The sequence below is a fragment of the Castor canadensis genome, chromosome 13 (genome assembly GCF_047511655.1).
Source record: "Castor canadensis chromosome 13, mCasCan1.hap1v2, whole genome shotgun sequence".
Taxonomy (NCBI): Eukaryota; Metazoa; Chordata; class Mammalia; order Rodentia; family Castoridae; genus Castor; species Castor canadensis.
The window spans coordinates 111458559-111485609 of NC_133398.1; the positions used below are offsets into that span (position 1 = coordinate 111458559).

Here is a 27051-nt window from a genome sequence, read left to right on the forward strand (position 1 = left end):
AAGGTGGAGTGAGGATAAATACAATTTTAGAGATGATATAGACTTTGCAAATCACCACCTCTTCTATTGATAAATTTAGAATCTAAAGAGTTGATTTAGCTATTGACAGTAGTTCTCCAAGAGAAAGGTAAAATAAAAGCAACTGGACCCATTAGAGCTTTTGTTTCTGGCCTGTCTGGGCTTTTTGATGTAACCCTGTCATGGCCTTATGCTGATTACCTTCTTGTAGAATAAGAGCTATTGACTGGAGAATGAATGATGTACAGTCCTCAGCCCTTAGGAAGCACTCTCAAAGAGCAATGTCTTTAACATACAAATTCTTCTCTCTCTTTTTTTTTCTCCTTTCATCTTTCCTTTCTTTTCTCTACCTCTTCCTTTCTATTTCTGCTGGTCTCCATGTTTGACTCTCTCTTTCTCTCTGTATCTCCCTCCATCTCAGGCTTCTCTGTAGAATGTCAAACAAAGATCAACACATTGATTCCAGCTGTTCGTCCTTCATCAAGACGGAACCCTCCAGCCCAGCCTCCCTGACAGACAGCTTCAACCACCACAGACCTGGTGGCTCTTCAGACGCCAGTGGGAGCTACAGTTCAACCATGAATGGCCATCAGAACAGACTTGATTCACCACCTCTCTACCCTTCTGCTCCAATCCTGGGAGGCAGTGGGCCTGTCAGGAAACTATATGATGACTGCCCCAGTACCACAGTTGAGGATCCTCAGACCAAGTGTGAATACATGCTCAACTTGATGCCCAAGAGACTGTGTTTAGTGTGTGGTGACATTGCCTCTGGGTGCCACTATGGGGTCGCATCCTGTGAAGCCTGCAAGGCATTCTTCAAGAGGACAATTCAAGGTTAGTGTTGGACCTGGGAATATCCTACCCCCTTCCAACCTCTCATGATGTATTTTGCTTTCACAGTTTTTATTCTCATAAATCATTTCGCGGTAGTAATTCTATCTTGAGTAGAAAATAGAAATAGATTAAAAACTGGTAGCAGAGGATTTATAGATAAACTCTCTCCCAGATACTCCCTGTCCATTAATTCTAATTAAAATGAAGTTTACTGGATCTTATTCCTGGAGTCTCTGATTGATTAGATCTGGGATACAGGCCTAAGAATTAATTGATAGTTTCAACAAATTCTCAGGCAATGGTTGATTCTACTGGTCCAAGGACCACACTTTGAAAATCACTGCACTTGACTAATTTAATTATGTATCAGCCTCTTTCTTTTCCTGTGGTTGGATATGTTTTCCTCATCTTTGAATGAGTTTATATAAAAAACCCTCCAAATGATACAAATGCAGCTACATTTAATTGCTGAGTATACCTCCAACATAACAAGTGATGCCCACCCAAACCTTTATAAATCTACATTATCATTTCCCAAACAAAATGTAGAAAATTTTGATAGAAATTTGTATGAGCACTTTTAAACTAGCAATCCACAAATATAGAAGTCAGTTCATTTTAGATATATGTTCTGGCAGAAAATTAGGTTTTGCCTTTTTTGTTCCCTTGTGAAACACTTTTGAAGAACATGGAGGAAGGAAAGAAGTCATTTATTGAGTATCCACAGCACACCAGTGATTCTGCTTATGGTTTTGTATAAATAAGTGAGTGAACCCAGGACCTTGAACTTGTTAATAATCCCACAGTTTACCACTGCCCTTCCCATCCAGCCCTCCAAAATAATACTTTCTTAACAACTAGTTATCAGACACAAAGTCTTTCTTTCCATGTATTAATAGTTCACAAGATTATAAGATCATTGAAATTACCTGAAAAGATTTTTTCAATACTGATACCAGGACTAATGCTTCCAAATTCTTCATTAATTGGTCTTAAGTATGGCCAGGTCAAGGAGGGATGTTTTTACTGCTTCCTGTAGGGATTTTTGACTACTTCACTGAACTGTGCCATCATCTGTGTACCAGTGTCATCGAAGTTTGAAGGCTAGAGCAGCAGTATCAGGATCACCTGGAAATTTGTTAGAAATGAAAATTCCTGGGCCTCACCTCTGGTTAACTCAGTGAGAATCTCAGGTGGTGATCCTGGCTATGTGTATTGCACCAAGCACTCCACCTAGTTCTAATACTCAAGTCTGAGCAACACTGCCCTATTCATCTTGTTGCTGGCTTACCACTGACATCTGACCTGCGATGTCTCTTGCTGGACATAACTAAAATCAGTTTATTTGGATTTTTATGTGGTGTGTGATAATTCTGAGTTTTAAGGTGTAAAACAGGTAGTCTTTGTTAAACTCTAATCCTTTTAAATATTTTAGCAAAAGATGATTCAGAACCCTTTATGTGCACATGCAACTGTACCAATTGTGCTGAAGGTTTTGGTAACTGTCTTTGTGTAATAAGATTTTTCTGTTTTACTTTGTTGGGTAGTGGTGATGAAGCCCAGAGCCTTGTTCCTGCTAATTGTGTGCTCTACCACTGAACTGTATCCCCAGCCTCTCCCTTGCTTTTGTGTTGGTTGTTACACAGCTTCCTTGACCAGTGTAAGTAAACATTTAAAGCGTTTACTTACAGTGCACTGTTTTGTGGGCTGGGGATGCATCTCAGTGACACAACACATGCTTAGTGTGCCTGGGTTCAATTCCCAGCACTAGAAAAATAAAAAAGTAATGAAGTACACAGTTTTTCAAATATATATAATTCTTATGTAACTTATATAATAGAGTGGATAGTTCATAGCCTTTTGTAGTGTCAGATGAAGAAGGCAAATTAGTGTAGACTACAGATGATTTCCTTAAATATCTTCCTATTTTCTGGGTCATTGTTACCACAGTTCATTAATTTTTTTATAAAATTTTTTCATCCACTTGATCTTTGTTTCTTTAATGTCTTCTGTAAATTGAAGGCAGTGATATCTATTTATCAGAATGCTTAAGGATAAAATGAAATCTAAAATCATTGAAAGAACTGAGAGTGTAGCTCAGTGTTAAATATGTGCTTAACATCTATGAGGTCTTGGGTTTAATTCTCAGCACTCCAGAATTATTACTTGTAAATAAAATAAGCAAATAACAATGGTGATCTATATACAAAGTGTAGTATCAGTTTGGGGCATTTGAAAAACCTCTTCAACCTATTTACTAAATTTTGCAAGACTTGATTATGAAAAGACTCTTTAAATCTTTGGTTGGTTTTACCAGCCAATGTTTAACTATGTTATAATCCTTATGGTTGCAGAGTATATAAAATTTAAACTGTTAGTAACTTTTGGAAATCCAAGTTTTACACAGCTCTGGCTGTAAATACAGTAAGATAAGCAAATATTTTGGGATAAATTAACAAGTATTATACTGATATAAGCAAGAGATTCTGAAGGTGAAAACCACTCCATGTACTCTGTAAACATTTTCATAGAATATATTATGAGTTAGCCTGTGTGCTGACTGGGATTTCACTTTATCAACAACTTAGTAAAGCTGTGTTCCCAAAGGTTGTGAATTGAGGCACATTCCTCCTGCAGCTATCTCTTGCCCTGAGGCAATGTCAAATTTTGAGTGTTGGGGAATTAAACTCTTTGTCTTCAGTACATTTTATAGAGACAGAACAACTATGTGAAAAAAAATTCCTGACAGTTGTTTTAAAAGATCATGCTACTGAGATATCAACAGCTCTGCAATACTTATTTACTGAGTGGTAATTGGAATAGAACAATTGGAGTTCTGTATGTGATTATTCTTTTGGATGCCAAAATGCTACCAAAAGCTTAGCAGAAGAAAGCACGGGGTGGTTTTTGGCATTGATAGATAGCGCTCAGATGTTCTCCATATTGGAGAGAGCAAGTTTCAAGGATTTTGAGCAGGAGACAGAGATGTCACTGTCCAGATTAGCACTCTGGACTTTTCCACCTGGCTGTGCTTGTAGCTGGCAGCTGAGCAGCACTCAGTAAGGCTACCTTGCTAGCTACATCATCAGGCATCCCACAGTGTTTCTTACTTAGTCCCAAAAAGGCAGTGAGGCAAGTAAAGGGATTAAATTGTGAAAGTATAATGTCATAATTAAGGCTGTAATTGTAAGGAAGATTGGAACAGCCCCTCCTTTTTCTGGCCAAATAGTGATAGCAATTGAACTCTAAAAATGTTGAAAGTAGTCTGGATGTATTGTACCATCTCAGACACTTACTGCAATGCAGAAGGGGCCATAGCATGGTTCTCACGACTCTGGGAAGCATAGGAACCAAATTACCCTTGACAGTAGTGGTCTGTCCCTCCCCTCCCTTAAAGATCTCCAGGGAGTGAGAAGAGATTATGTAACTCCCCTTGAGAACAAGTCTTGCTGTTCTCACAGCCCTAATGGCTAGGACATTATGTAAGTGTGACTTGGGCCTCACCAGGCCCTGGATCTGCTCTCCTTGACTTGGTTAAGGGACATATGCAGCCAAAGGCGTGTTTGTGAGCAATTGTGCCTCTTAAGAATTGTTATTTCTTACTGTGATTATTTGCATGGGGAATTGGTTGTTGAATATGTAATAAGGCTAAGTTTAAAAGGTTGGGTAAGGACTCTATTTTATGGAATGGAGTGGTGCTTGATTCTAGAATCGAAAAAAAGTCAATTTATATCTTCAAACTAAAAAATGTTAAACATTGTAATTCAAGGTTTTTGTTTCTTGAGTATTTTTCTTAATCAAAACACTTTATTTATTTATCTATTTTTAGTGCTGAAGATCGAATCTAGGGCCTTGTGTGTGTGCTCTACCACTGAGCTACACTGGATCCCTCTAAAACACCTTTTGGAAAACTTTAATGATCCAAACCTATCACCTGAAGGACTATAACAGCAGCAATCATTTTACTGTCATTTTGTAGTCATGCTAATTTGGGAGGTGGGTGACACCATTATTATTATTCCAGTTCTGGCATCAATTCATAAATGAATGAGGACTTATTTTAGACCTTTTTAAGAATTTTCCCTACACTCTTGGTAAGGAGGCAGGAAAAGGAAAAAAAAAAAAACTTTATATCCAAACATATGTATTTCTTTATCTAATACTCCAAACATTAGTTTCCTAAAACTTTTTTGGGGCCTGGGTCTTGCTATAAGTTCGTGGCCCAGGGTAGTCATGAACTCATGAGCTCAAACCATCCTCCTGCCTCACACTTGTGTCACCATAAGTTTCCTTAAAGCTTGTATTGGTATATAATCTTATGAAAAATGATTTACATATATTTTTTATTGTGTAGGTGACATAACTATGCCAACTGGCCATGCTAGTGCTAGAGATAAAGAATTCCTTTCTCCCATATTTAAAAAGAGGAAATTATAAATATAAAAACAGAAGATTTGGAGCGGGGGTATATCTCAATGGCAGAGTGCTTGCCTAGTATGTGCATGGCCCTGGGTTCAATCCCCAGCACTACAGAAAAATTAAAAAAGGAAAGAAAAAACTAATTAAAATATGGGATTTTTAAAAAAGATATTTGCTTCATGGAGTCATATAAAATCAGACCCAAGTCTTGGCCACTTACCAGCTGTGGGACCTGTGCCTTGCTGCAGCTCTGTTTCCAGGAGGCAAAGATTAAATGAGAGAGTATGTTAAAGTGACCGACCACAGTAAGTGTTCAATAGATTATTAACTTTGGTTCCTGCCAGGAATATGATGGGAATACCATGCTCTGGATTGTTTAACTATCCTAGCACAAAGAGTTGTCCTAGTGCTAAATTAGAGAGAAATGTATGCAAACTTCCTTAACTCACAGCTGCCCACCTTTAGCTATAAATAAACTTTGTCCAAATAGCCACTTCTCCCCAGTGTTGCTCTTTTAAAGTGATTGATTAATTTTTCCTATGCATACAGATGAGAAAAACTGGGCAAATAAAAAAAGACACTTAAATCTTGGAACTTGCATGAAACATCAACGGTTAACTGGATGCAGCGGCATACTCCTGTAATTCCAGATGCTTGTCAGACAGAGGCAGAAGGATCAGGAATTAGAGGCCAAGTCTGGGCTACGTAGGGAGACTCTTGTCTCAAAAAGCAGCCAACCAACACAAGCAAACAAAAAAAATCAAAATGAAAATAAAACACACACATACATGGCACAAACACATAAGTTCAATATGTGGGACTGAGGAGCTGAGGAAGTACTGTGAGTTGCAGGAATAAACATTGTGGGAACAAATTGCACTTTGAACTTTGTGGAAGCTGGGTACTGTGAGCACTCACATCCCATATACGTAAATAGGTGAAGGTTAGACAACAAGATAAACTGCTGTGTAAAATGTGTCTCTATTCTCTCTTCAGTGAGTGGGAGGTCTGTTTTGCATTTTTCAGTTGTAGACTCCTATGACCTTTTTGTCAAAAGCAGCAGAATATAAGGAAAGTTCATCCCTAACCTGCAGCTCACCCCCTTTCTCTCCCTACTCCTCTCTGCCTCCTTCTTGTTCTGTCCATAGGTTGAAACCCCTGTCATCTTGTTCAAGGCTCAACAACCCCTTCCAAACTTCTTGACCACACACGGGTCTTATAACATACACACCAGCTTTGCAGTTTAGTGTTAGTTCCAGAAGCTGGACCGGGGGGAGAGGCCTTCTCAGCCCTGAAATCGGTCTGTGCTGCTTTAGGCAGGAATTTGAGGGTCACAGGTATTTGAGAGCATACAGTACAAAGGGATGGCTGTTGTTTGTCGCCTTAGCACCTTAAATGGGCCCCTTATACTGTAGATGCCTTCTAATAGCCCAGGCATACAGACAGAGGTTTTCATTGTTAGGGAATCGGTGCCATTGCTAAAGCCTAAGTCTCCTCTTCAACATGGAGCATTCAAGAGGAGTCACTTGCCCACAAGCAATGTGTTAAAGACACACGGGCACCTGGCCCTTGGATCTGATGCTGCCAGCTGCTTTTCTACAATGTGAGTGCCCTGACTCTTTTCTGAACAGGCCATGTAGTCTGGATCATCTCTCCTGGGTGTAGCTTTTTTTTTTGCCATCATGTGTTATTTCAGTCTTAGAATATTTGCAGCAGTGGAGGAAATAAGAACTTACAATTTCAGTGTCTGTAGAGCATATGAACCTTCCAAAGGAAAATAGCAAGATATTTTCTACTCAAGTAGTATTTAGAGAAAATAATTATCCCAGTTTATAGTAAATATCAGCTTTAAAACTCTAATATGTTCTAAAATTAAAACCCAAAATAATATGGAAATGTCTAAGTTGACTTGTTGAATTCCAGTGATTACCAGTTTGAATGCAGTATTAAATATAAAATAATATTTTAAAATGTTGTCTATAATTCAGTTGTCTGAATTGTAACTCAGAACTTGTTTTTGTTGTAAGTTTAATTAACTTTTCCACTTTTTCTGTACTTAATGCTAATTTGATTTGAATTTTTTTGAGTTGCTTTAATGTTGCCAAGTTATTATTGGCAGATATGACTATTCTTCAGTTTTACTTGAATGGACGTCCTAAAACAGTGTAATTTACAATTTTATTTCTTTTAGCATTACTTTGTGAAACTATTTGATGTTTTCTTTGACTCTAGGAATTGGCCTAAGTTGTCATACTTCTTCGGTTATTGAAAAACTGCTAGTCAGCAGACTCTTTCAAGTAAAGGACCAGATAGTAAATTGAATTTAAATATCTTAGGATATTAAATACTTTAGGATCTGAAGGCCATATGTCTTCTGTTTCATATTTGTTGTTTTGTTTATAAGGCTGTTTAAAAATCTGAAATCACTCTGAGCTTGGGGTTCAAGATCATTTGTAGAAGTTGAATTTCTGGATTATATAAAATCAGAGTGATTATTTTTAAAGATTAAATTACATGGTCAATCCATTTTTGTTTGTTTTATTTTGAGAGAGGGTGTGGTTTAGTACTCCAGGTTGGTCTTCAACAGGAGATCCTCCTGCCTCAGCCTCCTGAATGCTGGGATTGCAAGCATGATGGTGATATGATTGATCTTTGATCTAGGAAAGGAAAATAAATTTTTTCAAAAGGAGAGAAAAATAGAAGAAAATTTAACAATCCTCACTATATATTTTTCTGTCCTTCAGCTGTTAGGAATTCAAGTATGCAAGCTCCAGAATCTCTAGTGTCATTTACATGTTTCTTAAATATATTGTATTATGTTACTGTGTTTTTAAAGTCACTTCGAATTGGCACATCATTTACAGTTTTGACTTGTAGGGTTTATTTTCCAGTGTGTTGCAGGATAAAAACATACCCTATGTAAGGGGTATGTGGCAATGATATTCAGAGGAAATGAATTTGCAGCGAGACTTTTAATACCGAATTAAATGGCCACCTATTGCTCACTGTCAAATTAGGTAAACAAAATTAACTTTCTTAGCACTGAACTGGCAAAGTGGTTGAGACTCTCTCCTGCTATTATGTTACTTGATGGTGGTTGGGAAGAAGGGATAGTATAGTTCTAATGTTCCTCTGGCAATATTACATTACATTTACTTTATTTATTTTTAAAAAGCCATCTTGGGGGCTGAGGGTATATATAGCTCAGTGGTGGAGTAGTTTCCTGGCATGGCCCTGGGTTCTATCACCAGTGCAACAACAACAAAAGAATTTAAAAAAGTCTTGTAGAAGCAATATCAACAGTTCATAATGTTAATAATTAATAAAAGGATAAACTTTTTTATTAATTTTTAAAACTTAATTCTATCTTCCTAATTTAACTGAAGTTCTAATATATGTCATCCAAGCATTTTCTCCAATAACTACTGTGATATGACCTGCATTGTAGAATCCAGAAAAAATAAGGATGTTCTTTTGGAATAAATTATCTTTGTATGTACATACTTAATAAGATTGCAAATTTTTCCTTATTTTTGTAAACTTTTATCATTAATAAAACACTCTCCACTCAAAAATTACAATCAATTCCCATGGGCTGAGCCAGTGTCTTCAGAAATGGCAGCTTGGTGGGAGGGAAGGCAGCTCCTCACAGGTGCTGATGGTGGATAAAGCTGGCATGTGACCTGGTGCCTTCTCTGGTCCCAGGTGGTAACCCCCCTCATCCTCACAGGCCTGGGCCACTTAAGCTTCCTTATTTCCGATTCAGTTGCTTTCATTTTCTCTTTTTATTAGCATATAATGTACTCTGATTAGTTACTCTCTTATGGAAAGGAAATCTTTGCCTTTCCATTTCTTCCAAGGATTTGGTTAGTGATTCTCTTACCTTAGCCCGCCCCAATCTACAGCCTGCCAAATCCAGCAGCTCTCCAACTCTTCAGAAGGAAATTTGTGTTATTGAGAAAGATTTCACAGATCAGTTTTAATTTCTACAAAAATTCCTCTGATTTTCCTGTCTATTTTGCAGAGTGGATTGTGACACTTGTGAATGGACTTAGGAAGTGGTGTGTGGCTGATTCTTTGCCTACTGTTCACTGGGCTTTTCCCTGAGGAAATGCTACCCGTAATTAGTATTATCTGATGACTATTGGTTTTGATGAAGAGGCTAGAGGCAATTCTTAGATTATATGATAAACTCAAACAAATGTATCAGTACCACCATTAACCAATGTGATAGCTTTCTTTCATTCAGTGATCGAGGACAAAATAATGGGAATGCAACTATATGCTTTACATTTTCCAAAATGCATGTTTTTATTTAATTATATAATAATACTCTTTCTCCAGTGAGCTCAGAATTAGTTATGGCTAAATCCATTTAGAATATATGGTCAGAATGTTCACCCTAATGGTGGAAAAACAAAACAAAAATAATTATAAGAGTTCCATTGTCAGAAGTTTGTATTGGTATGGGTAAGGGTTTTATTTTGCAATTAATTATAAGGATATAGGGGTTAATATGATTTGCCAAATTCAGAAGAAAGGGAGCACATTTGTTAAAAATCAAACTGTAGGGCTAGGGGTGTAGCTCAGTGGTACAACATTTGTCTATATTATATAAGGCCTTGGAAATGATCCCCAGCACCACAAAATACATAAATAAATGCATAAATAAATAAGTAAACCGAGGTGCTTTATGAGGAGTGGCAGAGTGGGAAATTTTCCTTGATGTGGTAAAGTCCAGGGCAGTGACTCTGTTTTCTGATAGACTACTTGAGAAACTTACATAATATCTTACGGATTACAAAGTGCATTAATTCTCTTGTTATAAACTGCATTAATTCACTTTCTTTTGATGTTTTTGAAAATGGATTTCAACAGTATTAAGACCTAGTCATTGGAGTTCACTTACAGAAGTTTAAAAGTTTCACATAAAAGTAAACATAGGTGAGAGATACTGGTAAGGAATTATAACATTTATAGTTGAAAGTAAATATAAACTTATTTATTGATTTGATGCTGGGGATTGAAGCAAGGGCCTTACACTTGTTGACCTCATGCTCTGCCACTGAGCACACACTGAACTCCAGCAAGTTTACATTTAACGGAAATTATGTATAGTGCTTTTCTTCTTTTTTTAATCAGTACTGGGGATTAAACTAGGGTTCTAGCATTTGCTGAGCAAGGACTCTACCGCTTGATCCATGCCCCCAGTACACGTTTTTTCCTTTTTTAATTGTGATAAAAACATATAACATAATATTTAACATCTTAACCATTTATAGTAAATAGACTGTTAATATTAACTATATTCATGTCATGCCACAGAACTTCATCTTACAAACCCAAAACTCTACATTCATCAAACGGCTCTTTTCTCCCTGCCCTCAGCCCTTGTCAGCTGACAAGACATGGTAATTCTACTTTCTGTATCTGTAATTTAACTCCTCCAGATAGGTCATATAAACAGAACCAAGAGAACCATAAGGAATTTGTTTTTTCCTTTGTTTCCTCCTTCCCTTCCTTTTTTCCTTCCTTCCTTCCTTCCTCCCTCCCTCCCTCCCTTCCTTCATTCCTCCCTCCCTCCCTTCCTTCCTCTTTCTGTGCTGGAAATGGAATCTAGGGGCATGTAAATGCTACGTACATGTTCTACCACTAATTCAAACCCTGAGTCCCATTTTTTTGGGTACGTGTGTATGTGTATGTTACTTTTGTTTCTTTTTTTGCATGTGCTAAGTTATCATGTATTTGTTTTATTATCATATTATTTTATTATTGTTATGCTGGGAGTACACTGAGACATTTACAAAATCTGTCAAATTGGGTTCACCCACCTCCATCATTCTCCTTTATCCTCCCCCTCCCCATTCCTGGAACAGTTTCAACAGGTCTCATTTTTCCAAATAATCTTTTTTTCTTTTTTGGAAGTACTGGGGTTGAACTCAGGGCATTGCACTTGCTAATCAGGCGCTCTACCATTTGAGCTACTCTGACAGCCCCCATCTTATTTCACTAAGCCTAATGTCCTCAAGTTCATCCATGTTGTTGTTTATTCGGATTTTTTTAAAAAACTGGATAATATTCCATTGTATGCACATAACACATTTTCTTTATCCATTCACCTCTCAGTGGAAATTTAGGTTGCAGTCTCCTCTTGGCTGAAAGAAGCAATGCTTGCTGCAATGAGTGTGAATGTACAGACAGTTGAAGATCCCATTTTAATTTCTTTAGGTTATATAACAAGAAGTCAGATTGCTGCCTCATATGGTAATTCTTTTTAAATTTTTTGAGGAACTTCTATACTATTTTCCATAGCCCCTCTGCCATTTTTCATTCTCGCTATCAGAGTGCATGTGCTCCATTTTTTTCATACACTGTCAGGTAAACATTCAAACATTTTTGAGAGATTTAGTTATGCCCAAAATTTAGTTTTAATGTTTTAGCTCTTTAGACTTATCCATATGTAATAACTATAAGTGGGCAATGTATGCAGTTTTTTTTAGTCTTATAAGTTCAGTATGATGCCTTAATACCAGTTATCCATGAAGAATTTTTTAATTTGTAATAATAATACTGAACATATTAGTTTTTTACAATGTTCCACACATCGTTCTAAGTACTTTATACTCTTGCTTAATTCGTTCATCATTCCAATGTAATAAGTGAGACTATAATTATTTTCTTTTCTAGATGTTGAGCTTGAGGTGTTTAGAGAAAATCATCTCAGCAGCAATTAATTGGGTCTCAGAAAATCTGAACCCACACCTGTGCTCCAAACCCACACATTACTCTGCCTTGTGTATTTTAAAAGCCTTTAAGCTTTGAATAATTTTAGAGTTCATTTTTCTTAAAAGATTGTAGTCCAAGGACAAATTTTTCCATTAAGTTGTTAAAATAAAATAAAAAATTGGGAATTAGGAACAATACAAAGTTATCATTAGATAATATTAAGGGATTTTAGGAAGGAGACAGTCAAACCTAATTCTTAAAAATACCTAATGGTTTACAATTCACTTTCAGAGATGCCCTAAGTGGCAAGCCTGAGGGCTCAGCTCTGCAGAGCCACCAATCCATTTTCTATGTGTTCCCTAGATTTTCTTTACTGTCACTCTTTTCCCCACCCACTTCTTTGGTTGACAGTTTTACTCTGGTCCTAAAAAGGTGTCTCCATGCCCACTACTCATCACATTTCCAGATTCTCTACCTCTCAGTTTCAGGAGGGAAGCTGGCTTCTCCGCCTGTTTTGATGTGAGGATCAATGCCACTTGCATGAACATTTATACCACAACAGAGGGTGACTCAGAATTGATTCCTTTATGATAAATATTAGTCAGAAGGTGGGAAAAAAGTTTTCATTCTTATTTTTTTAATGTTATATAGTCTTTGGATTCAAATCTGGTTTTATTTTGGCAAATGTAAGAATATAAGCATATTTTATGTGCTTTTTAAAGGCATTTCTGAGTAAGACTAGAATGAGAACAAGTGAATTTAGATCAAGGAATTCTTGATGAATTTAGAATGTAGACCTTAGGTCTTGCGGAGACCTTCACAGAGAATCTGATAGCATGTCTCAAATCTACATTCTGATAAGTTTTCTTGTGCACACTATTTAGATGGGAAGATCAAAAATAAAAACAAGAATCTTCAAAGGAATGACTCTAGCCCAGTATCTTGTTCCTTTTACCTTGAGACATCTTTCCTACTCCCAAGGTACTGCCTTACTTTTGGACCATCCTCAGTCTCCCCCTGATTCCAGACTCCATTTTATGTGGATAATGATAACAAATTTTGCAGGTACTTAAAGTGTCAACTCTCAACTCATCAGTTCTTCCATTTGTTTTGATCTATTTTGAGATGGAGTCCCACTACATTGCTTGGGTTGGTCTTAAGCTCCTAGCTCGGCAGTCTTCCTGCCTCTGCCTCCTGAGTTGCTAAGACTACAGGTGTGTACCACTGTGCCTATTTTCTTCCATTTGTTCTTTTCAGATATTGCCAATTTACAAAGAGCTAATTTTTAAATTTTTGTACCTAACTTGTGGGAAACTACCTTAGAAGTTATAAACAAGAATATAAATAATGTGCAAGAGATTGAAAAGTGTTTTTGTCCTTATACCCTTCTGTCCAGTGGCATAGACCAGAGATGACTAGGCTGAAGCATCTGCTACTTTCCCCAGTATATGTACTTTCCTTTCTTTTTTTTAACTTAGGATTGAACCCAGGGCTTTTCATGCTAGGCAAGCACTCTACCACTTAAGGAACACCTCTAGCCCTTTTGCTTGTATACTGTTTTTGAGAAAGGGTCTCACTAACTTTGCTTGTGCTGGCCTCTAACTCATGATCTTCCTGTCTCTACTGCCTTAGTAGCTCAGATTATAGATGTATACCACACCCAGCTTTGTAATCCATTTTTTTGCTTTTCCTCTACCAGGAAATGCCAGGAGTGTTTCTGCAATCTCTACCATAGCAAGCATCTGGGTGCACAGATTTTATTTCACAATGGATCAATGTCAGGCATAAGCTCTACTTGAGAGACTCTGGTTCTTCTCTTCCTCTGGGCAGCTCTGCCTGAGTTCCCCAACTCTTGGGGTAATCATTCTTCTGGGAAGTCTTCTTTTCATGATGAGATTTATGTGGAGTTCTTTTGTTGCTTTGTTTGCTTGTGCCTCTTCACAAACTGCCTTTTGATTCAGACATCTAACTAGGAAAAATTCTCTACTAGGCATTTCCTCACTTCCATGGTGAGCACTAACACAACTCTTCTCAAATTTGTTTTGTGGTCATGGAGATGGAACCCCGGGCTTCGAGCATGGTGGGCAAGTGCTCTGCTACTGATCTGTAGGCTAGCCTATAACTGTGGCTCACTGGCTGGAAGGCACTACACACTTTTTAATTTTGTGGTATGGGGCTTGAACTCAGCACCTTGCACTTACTAAGCAGGTACGCTACCACTTAAGCAACACTGTCAGCCCTTTCTACTTTAGTTATTTTTAAAATGGGGTCTTGTTTGATGCTCAGGAAGTCCTGGATCATAATCTTCCTGATTTATGCTTCCTGCCTAGCTGGGATAACAGGACATGTGGCCGTACCCAGATTTGTTATTAGTTGAGATGGGGTCTTGTGAGCCTTTTATCTGGGCTGGTTTCCAACTATGATCCTCCCAATCTCTGCCTCTGAGTAACTAAGATTACAAGTGTGAGATTACACTACTTAGGAAGTCTTGTTAAGTAAGAACTTAACAAGTTCTCACTATGTTGCCAGGGCTGAATTTAAACTCTGGGGCTCAAGTGACCCTCTTTCCTCACCCTTCTGAGTATCTGGGGCTGGTGTGTGCCACCATGCCCAGCTATTCTAATAGCACACTTCAGGCACATGATCTTACTGAATTTCAGAAGCAACCCTGTCGGTGTCAATAACTATTACCCATCCCATTTCATTCAGAAAGAAAATTAAAATGTAAGAACTTTCTGAGTCACACAGAAAATGGCAGAACCAGGCTTTGAGCCTGACTTGACTTCATAATATATTATTATGTTCCCCACCACTTGCCTTTCAGTGACTTCCTATCACAGCAGATCAGGACTCCCTAGAGAAGTATATATTTAATATCTTTTATATTAAGTGCTTGGGACCTGGGATGTTCTGGATTTCAGATGTTTTGTTTTGTTTGGTGTTGGAGATCAAATGCAAAGCCTCTCACATGCTTTTCTAGGCCTTTGCCCCTGAGCCCAAGGATTTTCTTTTCAATATTTGTGCTTAATTCCTGATACAGGGTAATGGCTGGGGAGTGGGGGTTGGCTCAGTGGCAGAGCACTTGCCTAGCTTGTGTGAGGCCCTGGATTCCATCCCTAGCACTGAGAACAAAACCAAACCAAACCAGGTGAATGAGTGACTGCACACATCAGACCCGGAATGCATTCCTGAAGAAGAGTTGCCTTTGCCAAATAATTATCATCACGTCAAAAAAAAAAAAAAACTACTGAATTTCTGCATGCCCTGGAGGAGAGATAGTTATATACACCATTGTTTTCATTGTTCAGTGTCTTGCTTTGTATCACAGCTTGGCCAGAAACTCATGATCTTCCTGCCACAGCCTCCTGAGTGCTGGGATTATGGGCATGCACAACCACACCCAGCTGTAATGAGTGTATTTTTATTACACACTTTATCATTCACTTTTAAATGTATTTCAGAACACACCCTTATGATTATGGATTACTTTCTTTCCTATCACAAACAATAGCATTATTTTGGGATTGTTAAATGTGTTGTGTACAACACAACACCTGTTGTTTGGTGACATGCTCTGTTTGGTTTCTGTGGAATTAAACTGGTCACAAACCATAATGGTACAGAGACAAGTTGAAGGATGTCTTTTTGAAGTGTTGAGAGATTCCATTATCCAAAAGCAATCCCACAGCTGCCCTTGCACCATAAGTTTGACAACAGCCAAAGACAGTGCCAAGTTCCACCCTTGCCCTGTCACTCCTAGGATCCTGGAGCAGGCATCAACATTTCCTTTCCACCGGCAACAGTAGCAACAACAATAGCTACACAAAGAACCCTTCACAAGACGGGATTTTCATTTTGTACTTCTATTCTTAGCCATGTTCAGTTATTACTTTTACAAGATTAGAGCACAGGCTTTCATTCAGGCTGCCTGGGTTCAAATCCTGGCTCTGGCACTTGTTGGCCGTGTGGTGCTGGGTGTGTTATCTAGTCTCTTCCTTAAGCCTCCGATCAGCAGAATAGGATTAATATGTGTTTAGCACATCAAAGAGTATCTGGCACTCTTAATGTGTATTATTAGATTCTGTGGTGTTGATGTCTAAGTTTTCAGGGTACATTTAAAAACCACTGGAATGGGTGTCTAAGTTTTCAGGGTACTAAAAGTGTTGGAATGGGCATTGGGTTATCTTGTAAAGGGGTTTTGTGACCAGAAGTAAGTCAGTACAGCCACTGGAATTGAGGATCTCTTTAAGACAAATAGCTTATAAATCTGTGTTGCTTATGCAAAATGATATAATATTGGTAGGGATTACTGTCAAATTTACTGATAATTTATTGCCTAATTTTTATATTTCAGTTTTGGATAATTTAGGGATAGACTCTAATGTGGATGAATGAAGAATAGAATACTGAAAACTAAGTTGACAGGGCTGAGTGCAGTGTGTACATGTAGTCCAAGCTACTTGGGAGACTGAAGCAAGAGGATCACTTGAACCCAGGAGTTCAAGGTCAACCTAGTTACTTAGTGTGATTCCTTGACCAAAAAACCCAAAAAAATGCAGACAGGAGAGGTGGTACACATCTGTAATCCCAGCTACTGAGGAAGCAGAGATAAGAGGATCAAAATATCAAGACCAGCCTAGGCAAAGTTATAGAGACCCTCTTTCCAAAAAAAAAATAAATAAATAAACAAGAGAGTTAGGTTTTTGGCTCAAGTATTAGAGCACTTGTTTAACATTTGTGAGTCCCTGTGCTTAATCCTAGTGCCAAGCACACACACACACACACAAAATCATGACAGCTAGTAAGTGCTTCCTGGGGGTTGTTGACTTGACTGACCACTCTGGTAGACAAGGATTCTGAATGGAGTCTCTGCCCTGAAGGAATATGGGGTTGGAAGGAGGGGACAGTTCAACACACATGTAGTGTAGAAGCTGTTAGGTGCTAAGGGAAGGGCTCACTTGAAAGATGAATGTGAGATGAAGCAGTGGTGACAAGGACCCCAACTCAGTCTTGTGGGCCCTGGGGGGGCTCCCATGAGGATACAACTGTGGGAGCACATAAACTCACAGAAGAAAAGAGAGTGCTGTTTTCTAGGAACCTCCAGCCATCAGACAAGGGGCAAGCCTTGGGTTAGGGGACTATGGCCAGAGATAAGGCTGGGATGAGATCTTTGAATTCTATAAATGCTTTGCTCTCTGTTATAATCAGATCACACTCAGTGATAGGTAGTGTATGAGCTCTGGTGTAGTGACAGGAAATATTCATGAGAAGATGTGGTTGCTATGTCTGAAATGCACTTCTCACACAATTTGAGACTTCAACAGATGACTAAGTTCTCAAGTTGTAGAAGTCCTCCTCTCTTCAGTGTCTCTAGACATTGCTCTGTTCTCTCTGGAGCTGTTACAAAACAAAATCTTCTTTCAGCTTCTCTGTGCAAGTGGCACATTCATTATATTCTTGCATAAATCTAAGGGAGATTGTTTTTATAACATTTCTAAACTCCACATTTAGGTCATAGAGTCAAGGTATATAATAATCAGTGAAATTCTAAAATATTTCTCTCCTTATTTCTCTGAAGGGGAAACAAACTATAGGTGACATTTCATGTAACTCTTATATAATCATAAAGCAGATAGGATTATTGTTCTTTTGTGCTTTGGCAAACAGAGAATAATAAGGCTAAGTGATTTAGGTGCACACAACTAATAAAATGGCAGAGTTGGAATTTGAATCTTCATCTGCCATTTTCTGCCTCCCTTTCTCTCTCTTTTCTCCTTTCCTTCTCTCATTCATTCCTCATATGTTTTCCTGAACCATATGGAAGGAAAAATGCTGAAGATGGGCTGGTATGGTGGTTTATACTTATAATCCATGCTACTCTGGATGTAGAGGTAGGAGGATCATGGATCAAGCCTGAGAAGAGTTTATAGTAGACCATATATCAAAAACAAAATAAAAATAAAAGGGCTGGGCTTGTAATGCAAGTGGTAGAACCCTTGCCTAGCATGCATTAGGCCCTGAGTTCAGTCCCCCATACTGACTGTGGACCTACAGTGGGCACACAAGAAGTTTGCCTGCCTTCACTTTAAGGTGACTCATTCTCAGTGCCTAGTGTTTAGTTAATAGCTATAGAATCAAAATAATAAAGGAATGGCTGTGCTTACAAATGGAAGGGAAACAGGACACATGAATCTTCTTGTTTAAGCTGGTCAAGGCCAAATAGTTTGCACTGCTTTGCAGCATTTTCCCCTCCTAACCATCCCCCTCCAATCATTTCCCCCTCCTACCCATTTTCCCCTCCTAACCATTTCCCCCTCCTAACAATATTTCCCTCCTAAGCATTTCCCCCTCCTAAGCATTTCCCCCTCCTAAGCATTTCCCCCTCCTAAGCATTTCCCCCTCCTAATCATTTTCCCCTCCTAACCATTTTCCCCTCCTAAATATTTCCCCCTCCTAAGCATTTCCCCCTCCTAACCATTTCCCCCTCCTAACCATTTCCCCCTCCTAACCATTTTCCCTGCCTAACCATTTTCCCCTCCTAAGCATTTTATTCAATCAATGGGACTGCATACCCTTCTTATCCAATGGATGGAGCTTTTTCTTGCTTCTGTTACTACTGAACCTAACTTGGCCTAACTGGGGGTGATGAGAGATGCAGAAAAGACACAGGATAGACAGAAAGACACAAAGTTGGGGCCAGGTGTGTTGGGCACTCAGGTGGAGATGCACAACAGCCTCATTGCTTCTTATCTCTTATCAGTCTCTTCTATTTACTCTGCTTTTCTCTATCTTTGTTCTTTAAGGCCTTATTCCTTTACAAGTCTTTAAAACCTTGCTTCACTATTCTTTAAGGCCTCTTTCCTTAGACTTGCTCTGTCCCATGTTTTTTCTTATCTTTTCTTTAGCATAATCCTTCTTAAAGTCTTTGCCTTCAGACTTGCACTGCCCCATGTTCTGTCTTTAGCTTCTTAGCCAGTCTTTTCCCTTCAGCAATCCTCCCTTCAGCAATTCATTTTCCCCCTTCAGCAATCTCCCTCCAGCAATTTCCCTTCAGCCAAAATGCCTTCCTTTATCAAAAAGCCTTCCATCATCCAAAAGCCTCTCATCCTCCTTCAGCAGGTCTTTTATACCCAGTGGTAAACAAAGAGGTGGAGCAGCAGATCTCTGGGAAAGGCATGACATTGTAACAAGAGAAACCTGTGTTCCTGCTTCTAAACAACTTAGGAAAAGCAGCTGAGGTGCATCTTGCTTTCTCGCTCTCTTCTGTGGTGGGGCTGTGCCAATCTCGGCCTGCAGAATATTGAGTACAATTGTGCTTATGTCCTCATAGGCTTCTCCTACTCCACTTCCCACAGTCCAATACATTATACAGGAGTGAAGTCAATGCAGCACCACTGTGGGCTCAGTGACCTGCCCAGATAAAGTTGGCTGCAGAAGGGAAGCAGTGTGTGGTCCCTGGCACTGGGCACTACTTGGGGTTGATAGACCACTAGCTTTGAGGTTTCTTTCTGGACTCTTTTCCTTAAAGGCAAAGCATCATCCATTCCTATTGGGGAGTTCAGCCTGCCCTTCTCTTTGGAAAATCAGTAATGTGTGCTGGTATACTCTTATGACTCTTGTATGCTACTTTATCCTTAAAAATGGTCAAGAATAAAAGGTCAAAAGATCCTTTTTTATTTCTCATTCTATCTTTTAATTCATTCTATTTTATTTATTTATATTTATTATCATATTGTCATCGTTGTTGTTTTGAGATAGGGTCTTGCTGTGCAGCTCAAGCTGTCCTCAAACTTCCTACATAGCTTAGGCTGGCCTGGAAATCATGATCCTCCTGAATGAGGCCTCAAGTGCTAGGATTACAAGCAGGCACCATCATATCCAGCAAAAGACCCTTTTTGTACCTACTCTGCTGATATCCCACCTCATTTTCAGGGCTAGAGGAACAGCAGAGAAGCAAAGAGAATGAGGCTTGTGCACAACCCTAGGCATGAAATTGCTGTGATGAGAGCCAGCTCCACTGTTATCCTAGTGCTGTACTCCTCTCCCTACACCTCAGCATGCCATGAAGATGGTAAAGTTAAAACTTAGCAATGTACACACAAAAATTCAATTGACATCATGGCTTGTGATGAGCAGGGCAATAAAATGTTTGGGGAAAAGTGAGGTGTAGTATAGAAATACCCCCCACCCACACACATTTTATAGTTTGTAAAGAAATTCCAGTGGTAGTTCTAAAGAAAGCATCAAAAGTATTTAGTACAACCCCTTGGGCACAGGTACAGTGTCCCAGTGGAACTTAATTTGATTTCTAACTTTGGATGTATTCTTAACTTATATGTGCCTTGATATAATTATGACATTTTATAAGTTACAGATATATGATAAATTATTAGCTTATGTTATATAATGCTAACTATAGAAAGTTTTTCCTCTTTTATGCAGAATGATCAGAGAGTGGCTAGAAACAAAAGGTTTTAAAAACAATAAAGAGAAGTCATATCACTTAAAAACTGGAAAAGTCTTTACTACTATACAATGAAGAGCTTTCTTTCTTTTTTACATTTTAGGTCCTTTAAAACAAAACCGCTACAGATTATTGCTTGCATGTTTTCAGTGCTCTGTAATTCTGTGCTAATGCAAATTCCATTACTTTTAAATCACTTAATGTTGAAAAACAATAGATAAGTCCCACTTGGAGGACCCTATGGGTCATCTCAAGCCGCTTGGTTCTGTTAATAAAGTTACAACAATTGGAGGAAATGTACAGATGCTTTCAAATTAGTTTTATAGTTATGCAGTCTGTATGTATGAAAAGAAAGATGACTGTGAGGCACTATGTAAATCCACATGGATCATTGTTGTGTGGGAGTGATGTGAATTGAGAGTAAAGATTTGACATATATTTTTATTTTGAGTCACCATGCTAGTTTACATTATTCAGCCTTTTCACTGCCATACTGTAAAAGTCCATTAAGTGACTGAAAGGAATATACACATTATCTATTGTCACTTCAGGCTGGAGTTTTACACGCATGCTGTTATTCTACCCACCGGCTAGCTGCAAGATTCTATTAAGCAGTAAGTGAGAAAATTATATTGCCTGCAAACTAATTGTACAAAAGACTCTGAAATAAGTAATCAGGGCCCAGGACTTTCTGAAAAGCTGCCAGGAGACACTATAAATTGCTCTATCATTCTTGTCAGCCTGATTTAAAACCCCACAGCTTCCATGTTGATTCATTCCCTCTGCAGCAGAGCATACTTCCCCAACTATTGACAGAATTTGGAAAATTCCAGTTGTGTCATCAGTAGCTGCCCAGTTCTGCCCCCAGTCCCATTGAACAAATGTGTACCAGAAAAATAGCAAGCTATAATCCCAGAGAACTCTGTGTACAATGAGACTCCTATCCTATGGACAATCACTTCTGCAACCTCTTGAATGTCCAGGTGTCCATAGTTGCTGCTGGAAACATTTTTGTCTAGTTTCCACTTTTGTTGACTCAGAGGAAAACAAGTGTCCCATAGAGATGCTGTGGTCTAGAGGGAGTAATATCTTTGAACCATTACCAAAGAAGATGTAACATTGTGATCCAGGTGCTTGTGATAGCACAAGTTTTTAGAACAAGATGATTTTTTTAATTGAATAGGAAAAACAACTGAAAGGCTTTTCAAGGGCAGGATCTCTGTAGACTCTAAAATGGATCAAAGACTTGTTGATGGACAATCATAACCAACGACAATCAACTAAGTAACTCAATGGGAGGGCTTGGAAATTAGAGAGGCTTCCCTCTAGCAAACAAGTTGTTTAAAATAACGTTGATTTGTTTTTCAAAATAGGAAGCAGAATTACTTAGTGAAATCAAGGTCATCATCCCTGTGTCAAGATGACATTATTGAAAGAGAACTTTGGTGAAGAATACCTGACTCGTCCTAAACAATGTCTCTACACTTCAGTTCAAAATATATCATTTGTGAAAACACTCAAGACCACTATGTTTTCCATTCTTTCACAAGTGACATTTTTTTATAAAGATGCCACTGTATTTCCTATGCTTTGAAAAGATTCCTTTATTCCAATGTCAGCATCTATTCTTTTTTTCACAGCACAGTTCAAGTAGTTGCCCTGTGTGAACAGTTCAGTGGCTTTCATAAGCATAATCTCTGTGCGTGAGAATGTGTGTATGCTGGTACACACCTGTACTGCATCCAGAGTCATTGCACCACACTCTAAGCTGTATTATCTGTTGAAATAACTTTTGACTATGGCCACCTTTCTATCCCAATCTGGCACAGTACAGAATTCCAGGCTCATTGATAAGTAGATTCAGCAAAGAATAAGACAGCAAGAATTCACTTCAAAAGCTGATTATAGTAATCTACACATGAAAATCCCAGCACTGGGAAACTGAGACAGGAGGATTGTAAATTCCAGGCCAGCCTGGGCTTCCTAGTAAGTCCCTGTCTCAACAAACAAAACAAAAGCAACAAAAGAATTAATTTTAAGGCATTATTAAAACTCTTCCTACCTTCAAATATCTCTTTGTCATTGAAGAATTATGCAATGCACAGATTAGAAAGGAAACTAGAATATTCTTTATATGTAACGTGAAACTCTTATATGACAAGTTGGCAATTTCTCTTCTGTTTTGTTGGGTAAATTTAAAAATCTTTACACAATTATACTTAAAAAATTATTTGCAGATTTAGCTATTATTATTGAATCATTCCTAAATATTTTCTTCAATGTGGATCCAATTCTGAGAGCACTTATTTTGTCAATAATAACAAGTATGAAACAACAAAAAATTACATGACTCTTTTAGTATCATCTGTCTGTATTGTTTGTATTTGCATATTTCCTTTTCCTTTTCTTCTTCTATTAATATCATAACAAATTTTTATTTCCTTTAAAGTTTCTTCCAGATTCTTTTCCTTTCATATACTTTACTCTCTGGAACCATTAGCATTTAAAAAAATTTCCTCTTAATCACTCCTTCTTTTGCTACACATTTCTGTTAGTCAAAGGTACTTTTCAATGTTTTGAAAAAATTAAAGATAGATTTCCTTCTACTCTCTTAAAAATTATTTGTGGAATGGTTTTCCTAGTATAGTTTTCTTCTCCTTCCTTCTTTCCCTACACCTCTCTCTCCCTTCTTCTTTTGTTTCCTCCCTCCCTCTCCCCTCTTTCCTTCCTTCCTTCCTTCCTTCCTTCCTTTCTTCCCTCTTTCCTTCCTTCCTGTTTTTTTCATTTTGGAGATAGGGTCTTGCTATTGTTTTCCAAACTGGCCTCAAACTTGGGGACATCCTACCTTCACCCCCTGCATCCATCTCCCAAATGCTTACAATACAGGCATGTGTCACCACTCCCAAGATGCTAATGTTCTTAATATTGCTTTCTAAAGGACTATCTAGCTCACTTGATCCTGTAGACATTACTACATCATAGCACAGTAATTGATGTTCATAATAATGATGACCTTGAGATAACAAGAAAATACTATTCTTTTACTTATGCAGTGCTTTTTGGCCAAAGTTTTTATATTCCCTAAGAAATGGTCCTTGTCCTCCAGTGTCCTACTATCTAATGGGTAATAGATCCTGAAAAGATCTAGCCAAATATGACCTACCCATGTAGGATGAGAGCCTCAAAAGACATAGGTCCCAAGAAATCATTTTCTGCTAGGATAGTCTGAGAAGTTTTCATAAAACATTTGAAGAGAATTGGAGTCGAACATAAAGCCTTGGAAATAATTTTAAGAAGAAAAGAGGGGCAGAGATAGATCATTCTCAGAGGAGAGTCTTGAAGGGCAGGCAGTAAAAAAATGAATAAATCATATTGGCCACATCAGGAAGCTCATCTGATGCAAAAATTGTAATATTGCTGGAAAAATGATGAGAGTTAGATTGGGAGAGAATCTTGTTTGCTTGCCTAATATTTTAGACTTAATGCAGGAGGGCATAGGACCCATTGGTGTGTGAATGTGTGTGTGTAATGGCAAAGGCTAAACAAGCATTCTACCACTGAGCTACACCCACAGCTTCATATTGAGTTCTTTAAATATTAGGGAAGACCCATGATTAAAACAGTCACAGAAAGAAAATATGCTCATGGTGTTTCACCTGGATTAGACTGGGGCAGAATGGAGGCCAATAGCCACCAAGGTGGTGACCATCCTCGTCCAGAGGTGAGCTCAGGAGTGCCAGATATATGTTCCTGTCAGAAGTGTCTTGATGTGAAGGATAAGGAAGTAATTTCCAAAGAGGAGAGAAACTAGTTTGAAAAGAAAGATGATTGCATTTGTTTGTGGTAGTGGGTTATCTAGGACTGAGTTAAAGGTGGAAGACAAGTGTTCATGTCTCAAAACAGAAAGATGAACAAGCATTACTTCCTACTATTTTTCAAGTACCAAAGGGAAAGAAATATTTGAATTTTTTTTACCTTCTGGTCTTTCTAACCAATCATTTTCCCATCATTCCTAAGAGAACAAAACCTTAGTTTTCTTTTAAAATAAGTCATATGAAGAGGGAGAATCTAGTCGTAGAATATTAACCCTTAGAAAATTGCTAGCAGTACTCTTTTGATGCAAAATAAAATCTCAGGGATGGTTCAAGAAACTCTGCAGTGAGGAGTGGGTTTATCTAACATTCAGATGAAACTCCTCTTATCTTCGGCCTTCATCACAGTCTGATTCCTTCACATTATCCTTGGATTTCTGTGTGTATGCCATTACTAATATTTCTGAGGAATGAAATATAAGTGATGGTGAACACTTTTGTTTATGCAATTAATATCACTCTTAATATATAACCTCCTATTAACAGTGGTTTCTTTAAGCCAGTCCTGGTAGTGCACATCTGTAATCCCAGCACTGGGTAAGATGAGGCAGGAGGATTGTGAGTTTGAGGCCAGTTTAGACTACAAGAGAGTTCAAGGCCAGCCTAGGCCTCATAGGGAGACCCTGTCTTAAAAAACTACAAACAAAAACCAACAGTAGTTGTTTTTATCATGTATTGTAAATTAAAATGCTAATTTAGACTAACTTTCTATAGGTTTAGCTCAAATTGTAATAGACTTATTTTGACTTATGTATACTTAACCAATTTTCAGCAGTTCTAAGTGGTTAGTATTACTTCCTGTTGAATTAGCAGTTGCTGAGTAGTTGAGTCTTTGCACAATCCTGCGATCGACTAATGTGATATTTAATGAGGAGACATCAGTCTGGAGAAAGGTAGTCAGTATAAATCAGTATTTACAAAGTGTGATTAACTCTGAAATGTTTCATCAATGTGTGGTCCCAGGCAGCCTCTATGCTAATTACAAGAATCTGCATGTGTTTCAGGGGACTCAGGATGGACCCCAATATAGCAGACATGGAGCAGCAAAATTGCAATTATGCTTGGACCGTCTCTGATGGCAATTTATGCATTTGGTGTGATGACCTCCCTCTTCACAATAAACAGAATGCAGGGCAATAAACAGAATGCATTTTTATTAAGATACTAATGCACTTAATCACAAGGGGAAAGGGTTAGGAAGTAGCAGGAGACCTTCCAGCACTATACAACCCAGCTGAGAGGGGAGAGAGGCTTTATTTTAAAGGCAGCTTCTTTGCCGATTTGTAGGCAACCCACAGAACAGCCCACACACTTGAATTGTCTCTAATTGAGAAGAATTTAAAGTTTGCATCTTCTGCTTCATGTGTATCATTTTAAAGATGTGGCTTCACTACTTGGGAGGCCGAGATCAGGAGGATCACTGTTGGAGGCCAATTCGGCCAAAAAAGCTCATGGGTCCCACACCACATTGGAAAAAAGCTGGGCGTGATGGCTCCCCTGTCATCATAGCAACAGGAAGAAGTATAAATAAAAGGATCTCAGTCCAGGCCAGTCATGGCAAAAAGTGAGACCCCATCTCCAAAACAACTGGAGCAAAAAGGACTGGAGGTGTAGCTGAAGTGGTAAAATAACTGCTTAGTAAGGCTGAAGCCATGAATTCAAACCTCAGTACCAGTACTGCAAAAACAAACAAACAAAAACTAATTTCATAGTAGTTTGTTCTTCTTTATAACATTTTCATGGACCTTGAGTGTTTGGAATTAATTATGCAAATAACGTGACAAACACAATGAGGGAAGTAATGATGATGAACACCTCTATCACCATGGCTACCATCATCATCATCACCATTGTCACCAAGAAGCATTTACTGAGTGTGGAATTGTGCTGTAAGGCTTTGGAAGCCTTGCAGTTAGCATTCCTATCCCTGTCCTGGAGGTGCCTACCTCAAAGGCCCGCATTAGCCTGCTGGTCGTGGTCATTTCTCACCATGAAGTTTATGTCGTTCAGTGTCTCCACAAGAAATCCAGGATGAACAATACAAGAATCCACTTTCTATGTTTGTATTTTTATGAACATAATTTACTTGAAAAGTCATGCATGGGTGGATTTGGTTTACTGACCCTTTGCTTTTTCTGCCCATGCAGAGTAACTGTTTTCTAGAATCTTAGAATCCAAAAGAAATTTCAAAGTAGATATGATCATAAAAGCCTAATCTAAACTTAATTTTTTAAAGACCTTCTCCATATTTCTTCTCATTTTTCAATGCATCTTCTGTGACTTTAGCATAGTATCAGCTTTGTGACATGTTTTACATTCCTGATGAATCTGTGTGACTTGGGGTGGGGGAGGCAGGAGTAACAGAGTTGATGTTTTCTTTGGGATGCTAACATTTCCCGGGACCTGCAAGTCTAACAGCTTTCTTCACCCTCTGTGTTTTAGGTAATATAGAGTACAGCTGCCCTGCCATGAACGAATGTGAAATCACAAAGCGCAGATGTAAATCCTGCCAGGCTTGTCACTTTATGAAGTGTCTAAAAGTGGGCATGCTGAAAGAAGGTAAGGCACTTTGTTGGGGAGGGCCACGGGGTTTTGGAAGAACTGGGAATTAAACCAATTTTAGAGAAAAAAGAAAGAGATGGTATACTTACTGCTGTAAGTATACTGCACCTGATGGCAGACACCCTAGCATTCTGATACCTCGTGGCTAACTGC

At 38.4% G+C, this 27051-nt stretch overlaps 1 protein-coding gene across 1 annotated transcript; it reads left to right on the forward strand.

Annotated features, from left to right (window-relative positions):
• The first annotated feature begins 410 nt into the window (after nucleotides 1-410).
• Nucleotides 411-26968, forward strand: LOC141415708 (estrogen-related receptor gamma-like). Its single transcript, XM_074052671.1, has 2 exons — nucleotides 411-855; nucleotides 26779-26968. The coding sequence occupies exons 1-2, from the start codon at nucleotides 453-455 to the stop codon at nucleotides 26946-26948; spliced, it is 573 nt and encodes a 190-aa protein (XP_073908772.1). The 5' UTR covers nucleotides 411-452; the 3' UTR covers nucleotides 26949-26968.
• The last annotated feature ends 83 nt before the right edge of the window (nucleotides 26969-27051 follow it).